General features: G+C 45.2%; 1 protein-coding gene across 7 annotated transcripts in view; it reads left to right on the top strand.

Moving 5' to 3' along the window:
- Window positions 1-13,486, top strand: part of PEX5L (peroxisomal biogenesis factor 5 like) — a 190,436-nt gene that overhangs the window by 151,525 nt on the left and 25,425 nt on the right. For 5 of the 7 annotated variants that reach the window (XM_081862473.1, XM_081862471.1, XM_081862470.1 and 2 more), the window contains 3 exons: window positions 2,670-2,879; window positions 5,901-6,027; window positions 8,723-8,831. In XM_081862473.1, coding sequence (XP_081718599.1) covers window positions 2,670-2,879; window positions 5,901-6,027; window positions 8,723-8,831 — 446 coding nt within the window. The remainder of the gene's footprint in view (window positions 1-2,669; window positions 2,880-5,900; window positions 6,028-8,722; window positions 8,832-13,486) is intronic. The other 2 variants (XM_081862472.1, XM_081862474.1) reach the window with 1 other exon arrangement.

Here is a 13,486-nt window from a genome sequence, read left to right as displayed (position 1 = left end):
GCTCAGTATTGTCTATTAGTAGCGCCTCTTCAGATCTCAGGCAGTGCTAGTGGAGTCACTCAGCCCTGCCTGAAGATGCCAGGAATTGAACCTCTGCTCTTCCGCATGCAAATCGGATGCTCTACTGCTATGGTTCTATGGTGCAACCCAATGGGAAAGGTCAGCCAAAGTTAAGCCTTCGTAGGTCTCACTGATTTCAATAGCAAAGTTAACCACATGCCTTATACCAGGCATGTTCAAAGTCTGTTTCAGAGGCCTAATCCGGCCCACCAGTTGGTTTATTATTATATTATTATTAACAATTTCAACATAACAGTGTATCAAAACATATCATTTTCATTATTTTTCTCCTTTTTCCCCATTCCCCATCAAACCCTCCCCTCCCCGAGACTTCCCTCAGCTCCTCTCTCTGATTTCTCAGCACATGTTATTCTCTGCATATTATAAAATTATATCAGTCCTTATATTATCTATCTACCATGTTATCAATCACTAAATTTGTGTATGTTTATTCAAAACCTGCCAAGAGTCTGGTCCGCCGGTTGGTTTAATCTGGCCCCTGTGGCAGTTTATTTCCTGCGGTAAAAATCCCAAAAAACCCCTCAACAACTTTAATCCTTAAAAAAGGTCAACAGCTTCGGTTGGCCCTTTGGTCGGCCCTCACGGCCCTTCACTTCATCAAATCTGGCTCTCTTTGAAAAAAGTTTGGACAACACTGCCTCATACTCTTCCACTGGAGTTATTGTGTCTTAAAAGTGATTATGCTCAAAGATTTCTGAGTTGTTTTTACATTTTTTTAACCCAAAACACCCAATGTATAAAAGAAACACAAACAATTCCAATGGAGGAGCCAGGAAAATCCAAGGTTAAAACATGCATCAACTCAAATTGCTAAATACACCAATTCTGACATCGGGCCGGCTGATTATGTATATCTGCATCCCTAATTAATGCACTCCCCTAAAACAATATGCAGAAAATGCAAGATTTAATTAAACACAATGCTCACAATCATTCCTATTGTCATATGGAATCTAATAATTGTTTCTTAATGAGCCCTCGAGTCTCATTAACAATGCAGTGTTTTTACAACGATGTTTTCCAATTCATTTTGAACTCCAAACCACTCCACTGCTAATCCTTGATATGGAAACACAAACTAACTGCAAGAGAAATGGATTGATAATCAAGGCTGATGTCAGTGGTTGGTAACATCAGACACCTGCTAACCCCTCAACAGGGATCTCATTGCTGACCCCCTGGAGTTCTCCAGTCCAGGCCTTCCTCTTCCTTTTTGCCATTGCTTCTTGGCTCCCCTTCTGTTTCCAGGGATTCAGGAAAAGACAGGAGGCAGCAGAAAGGACAGCAGCCTCCTCTTGCCTTGTCCCTTCCTTCTGGCCAGTAGCATGGATTGGGTCCATAGGTAAACAGGTGGACCATGGTGGCAAAGGTGGCAACTTTCAGGGCACACTGAAGGTGTGTTGCCCATGGGTGTACCCCGCCACCCAAATATATAAAATGCTGGCGTTTGGCACAGTTGTTAATGCAAATGAAAGAATGATTGTGGCTGTAGCTCTGCACCTGCACCCTGTCCACCACCAAGCTATAATTACTCTGCCTAATGTCCAGTCTACATGTGCAGGAAAAAGCATATGGTTTCACTCTTCCACTTTAGGCAGCAAGAGAGGGATTACATGTTTGAATGTTCCACTTTTTAAGAAACAAATGAAAGTGGAAGTGTCGTGGGCAGACGCATGGAACCCTGCGTCGTGGTGTGTTTATTTTCTCCGTGCAGGGAGCTTTTCATGCCAGAGAAAAGTAATCCTTCACTGCACCAGTACAGACTCAGGAGAGCTATATGGTATTCCATATGGTTTGGCTGATCACATTGTTTGACACTTTAGTGATACTTGTGGAAAATCAAAGCAGCATTTATTTTAGGTAACGGTAGCCAGAGAAGCAGCTGATTTGAATCAGAATAGGGAGAAGGATTTAGCCCTTAACACACACACACAAACCCTGCAAAATATTATTATTATTATTATTATTATTATTATTATTATTATTATTATTATTAATTTATTTATACCCTGCCCATCTGGGCTGCTTCCAACAAAATATTAAAATACAGTAATGCATCAAACATTAAAAGCTTCCCTAAACAGGGCTGCCTTCAGATGTCTTCTAAAAGTCTGGTAGTTGTTCTCTTTGACATCTGGTGGGAGGGCGTTCCACAGGGCGGGCGCCACTACCGAGAAGGCCCTCTGCCTGGTTCCCTGTAGCTTTGCTTCTCGCAGTGAGGGAACCGCCAGAAGGCCCTCGGAGCTAGACCTCAGTGTCCGGGTAGAACGATGGGGGTGGAGACGCTCCTTCAGGTATACAGGACCAAGGCCATTTAGGACTTTAAAGGTCAACACCAACACTGGTGATTCCCTGGTGTAAATAGTCCCCATGGAGCTGCTATTAGCTGTGAAGTCATATTAGATATGATACATAAGCACACTCTTATTGTCCTTTAAATTTGGACAGGGCAGACCACCCAGTCCAAATACAGAGATAGCTTGACTTGCTCTAAGGTTTGAGAATTTGATTTGCCGTGAACACTGGAAATGCCACATCCAATAAAAGCGAGTGCTTAAAACGGTTTCATTATGTTGGGCCTGCGATAGTTTTGTCTACAGGGTTGGATCTCTTGGACCTGAGCGAACCAGTATCCCAAACCCAAAACAAAGTGAAAAAGTTGGAGAATTCCTCAAGAGGGGAAAGCTTGAAGGCTTCAACTCACAGGAAAAAGGCAGACAATCCAGACCTTATCAGTGTGGATGCTGAGCAGAAAATCCAGCCTGCCAGAGCTCCCGAGAAGTCATCATTGGATTTAGGTACTTAGCATCTTCGATCACCAGCTACAACTTCCCCATTTTTCATATGCATTGCTTTTCCCTCACTCTTTGAGGCCTTGCTTGACTGCAGGGCTTGGGCTTCAGGAAGCCAGGCTGGAACACAGCCTGGCGAGCTACCCATTGCATGCAGATGTGGGGTAACTTTGGCCATCCAGATGTTGCTGAACTACAACTGAGTAGCTGGAGGGTATGCAATAGTGGTACGTGATGTTGAGCCCTCTGGTTAGTGAGTAGTAGGAAGCTCCTGCAATTGCTAAGCCTGATACAGTGGTACCTCGGGTTACATACGCTTCAGGTTACAGACGCTTCAGGTGACAGACTCTGCTAACCCAGAAATATTACCTCGGGTTAAGAACTTTGCTTCAGGATGAGAACAGAAATCGTGCTCCGGCAGCGTGGCGACAGCAGGAGGCCCCATTAGCTAAAGTGCTGCTTCAGGTTAAGAACAGTTTCAGGTTAAGAACGGACCTCCAGAACGAATTAAGTACTTAACCCGAGGTACCACTGTACAAGGAATCAGAACTAGGGGATGGTAGACTGGAGGTCTTGAAGCAGAGAGTGGATAGCCATCTATTGGGGACACTCATACTCTGGATTCCCTGCCTTGATCTGGGGACCTTAGACTGCAGAGCGCCCTCCTGCTCTATGGCCTCATCCACACCATATATTAAAGCAGTATTGTACCACTTTGATCAAGTATGGCATTCCCCAAAGAATCATGGGAGCTGTAGTTTGAAGTGCTGAGAGTTGTTATGAAACCCCTATTGCCCTGCTCACAGAGCTACAATTCCATGATGAATCCTTCTTCTCGGAAAACTCTGGGCATTAATAATAATAATTTTTTAAAAAAATTATTTATACCCCGCCCTCCCCAACCAGAGCCGAGCTCAGGGCGATTAACACCAATAAAATTACCATAAAACATAATGGGGGGGGGGGACCAATTTAAAATACAGGTTAAAATGCAATTTAAAATGCAGTCTCATTTTAAAAGTAGCCCATAGATCAAAACCATAAGGGTCTGACATAAGGGTCAGACTGAGTCCAAATCAAAGGCCAGGTGGAACAGCTCTGCCTTGCAGGCCCTGTGGAAAGATATCAAGTCCCGCAGGGCCTAGTCTCTTGTGACAGAGCGTTCCACCAAGTCGGGGGCCAGTACTGAAAAGGCCCTGGCCCTAGCTGAGACCAATCTAACCACCTTGCGACTTGGGACCTCCAAAGTGTTATTTGTGGACCTTAAGGTCCTCCGCGGGGCATACCAGGAGAGGCGGTCCCGTAGGTCTTAGGCCGCACTGTGCCTTTGTGTGGGGAACTCTCAGCACCCTTTACAAATGACACTTCCCAGGATTTGGGGGCAGGGGACCATGATTGTTAAAGTGATAACACCAATAAAATTGGTGATTAAAAATGATTAAAGATTGATGATTCCTAAAATGCATGGTGCAGGTGTAATGATACAATGATCCCTATTTAGTTGAAAGAGCAGTGCTTTCTGCGTTGATTCCTGCATTGCATGGGATTGGGCTAGATGACCCTTGGGATCCCTTCCAACTCTGTGATTCTGCTAGCTGCACAGCAGACACCCAGTTCAATTCCTCCAGGCCTTTATTTGGAAACAGCTGCTCACAGCGCCAGCTTGGCCCTAGAACTCTTTTTCATGCAGTTGCACTTTTTCTTTAGCTTTCCTTTCTGCTTGGAATGCTTTTCTGCCAATACCTGCTGTGCTTCCCTAGTTCTTTAAAAACTGGACACCTTGGGAGGTGCTTTCCATCACACCTACCCTCAAGGCAAGGCCCATAAGGAAACGCTCTTAAATTTGGGAGCTAAGCTGGGAAAGGTTGCTAAAAAGCCTCTGATAGGCATTTGAGGGTGTCGGAGGTGGTATCACTTTGGGGTTGTGATTGTATGTCTCTGTCCCAATTTGTTTTGTAATTTCTGGCTTGAAATTGGAGTCATCCTAGGGAGAATTTATAGAACTACCCCGTGCCATGCCTTGCCATTTTCCTTGTCATGCTTCCATGAATCCCAGTTAGCGTTACCAGGCTTAAAAATGAGGGCAGGAAGTATCGCCCTCACTTTGAATGGCTTCAGAGCAATACAGCCGTACCTTGGAAGTCGAACAGAATCTGTTCTGGAAGTCCATTCGACTTCCAAAACATTTGGAAACCAAAGCATGGCTTCTGATTGGCTGAAGGAATTTCCTGCAGCCAATCGGAAACCACGGAAGCCCCATTGGATGTTCGGGTTCCAAAGAACATTCGCAAACCAGAACACTCACTTCCGGGTTTGCGGCATTCGTGAGCCAAAACGTCCGAGTACCAAGGCGTTCAGGATGCAAGGTACGACTGTATTAAGTAATCACAAAGCCAGTTAAGAATGAGAACAAACAAACAAAATTCCCTTCACTATGCATTCTGCTGGTTAAAAAAATGACAACCACTAGAACATTGGTATTCCTGGGAGTGTGATTGTTGTTGCATGTTTGTTCATATTCACATACATCATCATTATCATCATCATCAAAATGTTCCCCAGCTTCTCAGCATGCGAGAAGGGGTGCTGAAAGTAGGAGAGGCTTTTGAGTTAAACCTAATTTTTGTAAAAGAGACAGATGCAACAAAACACACACATGTCTCCAGTCCTCTCTCCTCACAAGGAAACTGTCCCTGTAAATCTTCCCCATCACTTAGGAAAGTGGCAGGTGCAAAAGCTATTTTGAATGAAATGACCTTTAGCAAAGTCACAGTGATTTCCCAAAGTGTCATGTCTTTGTGAAATGTGACCATTTGTGCAAATGTATTGTTGGCTCTCAAGCTCGTCTTGTCCTTAGCTGTAACAACACTGATAACAATAAGAGCAGCATATAGCTTGGAGTGGATGAGATTTATTTTTTAGCTCCACAGAGTGACTGTTTCCTCCCTGAACTTGTTTGGCTCTGGAATGAAAGCAATGTATTCCTGAGCCCTTGCGAGAGATCTTCTTTTCTTTTCTCCTTCTCAGTCAATATCCAGGCGCAGCTAGAGAAATGGGATGATGTGAAGTTTCATGGAGACAGAGCCAGCAAAGGCTTCCCAGCACCTGAGAGAAAACCTTCATCTACTAGAGCTCCATCAAAAGAATTGCTATGGTAAAACATACTTACCAGCTTTTGCAACAGGGCCGGCCCTGCTGTTGTGCAGGGTGAAGCATCCTGCCTTGGGCAGCAGGTTCAGAGCTACCATTATTATTATTTTATTTTTATTATTTTTTAATGTTTTATTCAAGTTCGGGATTTTTACATACATTATATTATCTCGTTCGAATTTTAAATTTCCCGTACAATTTTTTCCTTTCCCTCCCTCCCCCCACCCCCATATCCCTTGGAAGGGTTCAAACTATTATCCTCAGCCATGGGCATAGCGTCTTTAGTTTCCACCGAACGTCTTTTGTTCCAGTAGTTTTTATCCATTGAAGATAGGGGTTCCATCTGTTCCTTATCGTGGTGGACTTGACCTTCCACGTTGTTTCCGTGACATGACTGCGACAATGTCCGACTGAATAAGTTCAAACTGTCCATGCCTCTACTGTCCTTTTTCCTCTTATCTTTCCAAGCTAAAACTGGACACTGGACACCTTTCTCTATAGCCGTGTTTCCAAGTACACCCATTGTCATGAAATCAAAGTCTATTGAAAGCTTCATTTTTAAAAAATAATTAATAACCTTTAGGATTTTATTCCAGTATTCCTTTACCTCTGGGCATTCCCAGTACATATGGGAAAACCTCCTGTCAGGGAACTGACATCGGAGCAAGAGGTGGAGGCAAGGCTCCCGAGCGATGCAGGAGAGGGGACCAGCAGAGGGGAAGGAATTCAGCGCAACACCAGTAGAGAAGGGAGGGAGATGGAGGATTCGGAGAGGGGTCTCCAAGACTCTTCGCCCGAGACTAGTGGAGAGAGCATGGGCACACCTCTGCCCACTCCTTCCTTGCGCAGAAGAGTCCCGCGCAGGGAGAGTAGGTGGAGACTTGGCGTCAAACAACTTCTATGCTGGAAGAGGTTCAAGAAACGCCCACTGACGGATTTTGCAAGTGACTGAACGGTCACGGAGTGAGGGGCTGTCAGCCGAGGCATGGTTAGGCAGGCAATCTAGCCGAAAGTAACGGCAACTTACGCACAAGTAACCCCTTATAACCATTACACCTCCCTTGGCTTGTTTACAGTGCCAACAATTAGAATTCAGTCCTGCTACCATATTAGCTAGCAGAGCTACCATTAAAGGATAGCAAACTGTCATGTATTAATGGCAGGGATGGCCAATTCATCATGCGCCCATGGCTTTCTTGGCATTACTATTCCCAGAGGCAGGAGGGCGAAGATGTTCATCTGCTGCTTCCAGATTTTGCAAGCACTCTTTCCTAGGAAATGAAATGGTGCTTGTAAAGAGATCACTGGGGAAGCCTCACAGCAGCAAAAGGGACAACTTTACGATATCTTTCAATGTTTTGGACATTATTCCTAATTGAATTGCATTTAAGTTCACACCCACACTGTATATTTAATGCACTCTTATACCACTTTAAGTGTCATGGTTTTCCTCTGGGAACTGTAGTTTGTTAAGGGTCTCCTAGCAACTCTCGGAAGTGAGAGCTGGACCATAAAGAAGGCTGGTTGCCGAAGAATGGATGCTTTTGAATTATGGTGCTGGAGGAGACTCTTGAGAGCCCCATGGACTGCAAGAAGATCAAACCTCTCCATTCTGAAGGAAATCAGCCCTGAGTGCTCACTGGAAGGACAGATCCTGAAGCTGAGGCTCCAATACTTTGGCCACCTCATGAGAAGAGAAGACTCCCTGGAAAAGACCCTGATGTTGGGGAAGATGGAGGGCACGAGGAGAAGGGGACGACAGAGGACAAGATGGTTGGACAGTGTTCCTGAAGCTACCAGCATATGTTTGACCAAACTGTGGGAGGCAGTGGAAGACAGAAGTGCCTGGCATGCTCTGGTCCATGGGGTCACGAAGAGTTGGACATGGCTAAACGACTAAACAACAGCAGCAACTCTCAGCAGCCTTAACAAACTATAGTTTCTAGGGTTCTTTGGGGAAAGCCATGACTCTTAAACTGATGAAAGATTGCTTTAAGCATATGATGCGGAAGCAACCTCAGAAAGCTTTTCTTAAAACAAAACAAAAAACCCACCTTTGCTACTGACTTTGCTCACTTTCACAGAAACACTACTGTTGCTCCTCGCTACAACTTCTACAACACCTGCAACGACAGAACCATTTTTCTCTTGCCACAAGCCTGGGAATTATAACGAGTTGTGCCAAAAGCAATCATATCACTGGCCTTTCTTCCTCTATTCACTGTTTTCCACATACCTAGGACGCAGGTGGCGCTGTGGGTTAAACCACAGAGCCTAGGACTTGCCGATCTGAAGGTCGGCGGTTCGAATCCCTGCAACGGGGTGAGCTCCCGTTGCTCGGTCCCTGCTCCAGACAACCTAGCAGTTCGAAAGCACCTCAAAGTGCAAGTAGATAAATAGGTACCGCTCTGGCGGGAAGGTAAATGGTGTTTTTGTGCGCTGCTCTGGTTCGCAAGAAGCGGCTTAGTCATGCTGGCCACATGACCTGGAAGCTGTATGCTGGCTCCCTTGGCCAATAAAGCGAGATGAGCGCCGCAACCCCAGAGTCAGCCATGACTGGACCTAATGGTCAGGGGTCCTTTAGGATCATGAAGCATGCATCCTATGATGTAGGCAAGACTCTGTGTGCTTTTGTCCCGAATGCATCTGCTCTGCCATTGTTGCAGTGACGGGATCTACAAATCCTTTCCCTCCCTTAGGTCTGCAGAGAACAGGTCCCAGTCAGAGCTGGCCACTGTCAAGACTGCACTGGAATCTGACTCAGCCTCGGATATAGAATTAGCGCCTGCTCCTGCACTTGCACCAAAGGTAAGAGGTCAGCGTCATTTGGACAAGTTCTGCGTTCAAGGAAGGCTTTTCCCAGCTGGTGTCCTCCAGCTGCTTTGGACTACAACTCCCATCAGCCCCAACGGGAGAAAAGCAGCTAAATTTATTTCTTTGGCGGAAGAATGGATTTCAGTACATCACTCCCTCTGCCTTTTCTCTGGTCTAAGCGATGTATAATAACAGCCATGCTTAGTTAGTTGACCATTAGTAAAAGGTACGTTGTATCAATAATCATTTTAATTTCTGGGGATTTATAGGAATTCAGAGGGAGAAAGTGTATTGGGGCAAACATTAGCGTAGCGGGTGGTGAAATGTTCTTTGGCCTGGCGACAACCCCTGAACAACTCTTCTGGGCAAACATGTCAGCAGAATACTCTCATATGCATACATGAATATATACAATACACACACGGGATCTGTGCGCTGTCAGGCAGGCAGGCACACCCTCAGCTGATTGGCACAGATAAGCAGAAGAGCATTAATCCACCCTTCCAGACATCAAATGATCAGTCTGATGACTGGGGAGCAAAGGGTTTAGCCACCCACTATGTAAACCAGTGAGCCTTGGGCTTGCCAATCAGAAGGTCGGCGGTTCGAATCCCCGCGATGGGGTGAGCACCCGTTGCTCGGTCCCAGCTCCTGCCAACCTAGCAGTTCGAAAGTACAAGTAGATAAATAGGTACCGCTCCGGCGGGAAGGTAAACAGCATTTCCGTGTGCTGCTCTGGTTTTGCCAGAAGTGGCTTAGTCATGCTGGTCACATGACCCGGAAAAACTGTCTGTGGACAAACGGTGGCTCCCTCGGCCAGTAAAGCGAGATGAGCGCCGCAATCCCAGAGTCCGTGACTGGACTTAGCTGTCAGGGGTCCTTTACCTTTTATGTTAGAAGGAGGATACTTAGGACCATCTCTCCGTGACATGAATCCTACAGATGACCAGGATTTGCCTGTTTGTTGTTGCTTCTATCATTTGTGTGCTACTTCACATAAGGCTCTGGAAAGTCAATTGCAAGTGGGGGGGGGGGAGAGAGAGATCACCACCAGTTGGCTGTTGGAAAAACATGAGATTTTTTGACACAACACTTCCTTGCCATAAATACTCTTATGGGCATAAATCAGAGTGACTGCAGCTCAGCTCTTGCAGACGTGCTGGAAGATTGATACTGCAGTAAAAATAAAAAAGACCGCGCAACCAAAACATTGGCCCATTTCCTAAGTGGTGAGCTTTTTAACGTCCGATACTTAAAATTCATTTTAAGGAATGGGGTGGGATTTTATTGCTTTTAATAGAACTAAAATTCAGCCTGCTTATCATACAGGTCCAAGCACCTGATGGTCACAGCACAGCATGGTCAAGGGCAGCACAGACAAACCTGGGTGATCAGCTGTGCCCCCACACAGGAGTGGAGTGGACTTCTACTCTCTCTCTCTCTCTCTCTCTATATATATATATAATGCATTCATATCCCACCTTCTCCAAAGAGCTCACAATGGTATATGCGGTTCTTCACCCTCCCTTTTTTTTCCCTTACAACAACCTTGTGAGGTTGCACGACAGAAGCATTCTGGGATAGTTCCAAGTGAATAGTTTCTGGGATAGTTCCTGGATAATTCCAGGCCTTTCCTCCTTTTTGTATCCGTACATGACTCACAGAAAGGCATTCCATATGCTCTTTTGAAAAATTCGCATATTCAGATCGGCAGGTAGAAAATCTGTTGAGACACCCAGAGGGGAGCTTTCTCTAAGTTCAGGGAACGGGTTGTTGTTGTTGTTTTGTCCTGTTTATTTAAGGGGAATGTAGCCTTCTCTTGTCACTAGCACAGAATGAATGCAGAAATGTGGCAAATTCAATGTAAGAATGGGGGGGAAAATTAGGAACTGATAGAAACTGAAACTGACAGATTTGCCTACCCCGCCCCTTAGCCATGGAGTGGGGGGAACAATTCCCCCTTAGGGAGTGGGGAACTAAACCTCACCTCCCCAGGCACCAAAATCTCAGTGTAAAGACAAAAACAGACTACATGCTACACATCTAGTTTGTTAGGCAATTTGACCATCTTTTAACACCTACCGTGCTTCCTTTTTCAGATCTTCAAAAGGCCCTCGTATTGAATCTTGAGCATTTTTATTAATCTTAACAGTTTAAAATGCCACAAAGGTTGAAATTAATATTAACAGCAGATAGATTATTATCAAAAGGATTTTAATCCAAGTATTGCTTATCAGATGCCAGCCCTAGTTGTGACTTAGTAAGGTTGTACCTCGGAAGTAAGCCCCATTGAACTCTGTGGGATTTACTGCTGGGTCCACATGCAAAGGGTCGAGCTGTCAGGCTGTAATGCTGTCCATGCTGGTTAAATGCTATTTATCTCTGTGGGATTTAAACTGCCCAACCGTGAAGGGAATTGCAGCCTTTTCCTTTGGAGTGAGACAGGGCCTGCTATATCTGGCACCCACAATATGGTGTTGCTGTGACAGATTCGAACTTTGCAGCTTCGGTTGCGTAACTGAAAAGATTCTCTGACATCTTGGCTGCTTAGAAACACTTTAAATGATGCCCTCAGGGTCTCTGTTTCTCAGATTGTTCCTCTGCATGCACAAAGCAAATCATGCCCTTCATATTTAACTACGGTCTCCAAGCTCATGCGTCTGTCATCTACCTAATTCAGACTTCCTCAACATGGTGCCCCCCCCCCATCTACTTTGGACTACAATTCCCATCAGCCCCAGCCAGCATGGGTGGTTGGGAGCAGCTGAGCTAAGTGCTAGAGTTCATCTTGTCAAAAATTCCACAATTCCGCATGTGTGGTTCCTTGGAGATCCTCTTTGCCATTCATTCTTCACAATGATCAGAGATTCCACATCTTGCTTAGATTACGGGAACAAGGAAATCCAAGCATGTCATCCTCCCATTCTGTCTTTTAACCATAGAAATAATTGCGGTGGCATTTGTTTCTGTAGTAATGGCATGTAGTGTTGTGGTGGAGCTACATACCTGCTCTCCTGAGACCAACATCACCAGGAAGGGACAGATAGTAGTAAGGTCTGGGCCCCATAAGTGCTCCAACGGGAGCACCAGATTCTTCCCACTGATGCACTCACACAACCTTGACTTATTGGCCCCTCTGCCCTGCCACTGGCCCATACAGGTAAGCAACTATTCTGGTGTCAAGAAGGTAGCTTCACAGCTCTGCCCCACCATGTACTCAACTACTGATTTGTCCTTTATCATTTACAAAGACATGACCCATCATCCCACCTGTGGGAAGTCCCATAGTGATGCATCAGTGATGCTCTTTTCCCTCCTTCTCTTTCCATAAAAGCCCTAAGTCTGACACAGAACACATGGCCATCATCAATGCTCCTCTCAATAATACTTTGCTGTTCTATATATTATCTCCCATGCTGTGCGGTGGATGGGGGGGTGACTGAAGCTGAAAGAGATTGGCTTGCCTATGGCCACCTAATGAGGTCAGGGCAGAGACAAGATATGAACCAGAGACTTCCTAATTTGTAGCTCAGTCTTTTAGTAGTTACACTGCACCAACTGTCTCGTTCCTCTCCAATGCCCTGTGTGAAGGTTACCCATATTTAACCTGTGCAGTGGCGAGGAGCAGACTGGCCAAATGTGATGGGCATGCATAAAGAGAGCTCATGCCATCATTTTGTAAAAGAAAGGTGTCCGTGTCGTGCCTGATCACAGTACTGGGCTTAATTCTCTGCCAATTCTATGTTCCGCGGGAGAACCAAAACCATGCAAACACCAGCTATCCTCGGCTTTTAGATTGTGGATCTTAGATAACCTGCTCAGCACACTGTATGCTTTGCTTATACGTTCATGCTGCAAAGCCATTTTACTCTGAGACTATAATTTCAGACATGCTTACCTGGGAGTAATTCCCCCTGAGCTCAATGGGCTTACATCTGGGTAGACACATATAGTACTGGAATTTAAAGTGATCCTAGTGGGGATTGCATTGCATGTACGTTGGTAACCTTAACATCCTCTGACCACTTCCTTTTCCAGTACTGTTCAGTGCAAGGTTGATGGACACCTCCTACCCCCCACCTCCTCCCCAAATCAGTCTGGACTCATTTTAATGCAACAGAAATTATAGACAGCATGAAAACAGCTCATTGCAATTGAATAACCCCCAAGGATAATAATAATAATGCATAATTATGTAAGTGGAAGCTGTTGTGATCTGCTGTTGGGCAGGCATCTGGCTAATGAGTTTAACCTCAGACAAGTGTGGGGTCAGGAGCTTAGCAGAATCGAGGCTTTTTAGGTCATTGCACTATTTTTCCTCCCAGTGAAAGAGGATGTTTCTTTTCACTGTGATCATGAATTCAGAAGTTTTTTCATGAAAGGGTGCTTATAAACTTGCATTGTACTTTCCCCATGGGGAGAATACTGGGAAGGAAGCTGAACAAAGGAAGCAGCCAAGAATAGCAGAGAAATGACAAATCACTCCTGTTCAGGCAAAATGGAAAGCAAACGCAAAAAACTTGGCTCCATCAAGCAAGCTCAGGTGCTTGGAACGTTAAGATGAACTAGTTCAAGTTCATCCTGTACCAAAAATGAACTGGTTCAAGTTCACGCAAGTGAACTTTTTAATTCATAAAATAATTAATCAG

Source organism: Podarcis erhardii (genome assembly GCF_964252035.2).
Source record: "Podarcis erhardii genome assembly, chromosome: 5".
Taxonomy (NCBI): Eukaryota; Metazoa; Chordata; class Lepidosauria; order Squamata; family Lacertidae; genus Podarcis; species Podarcis erhardii.
This window is presented reverse-complemented; position numbering and strand designations above follow the sequence as displayed.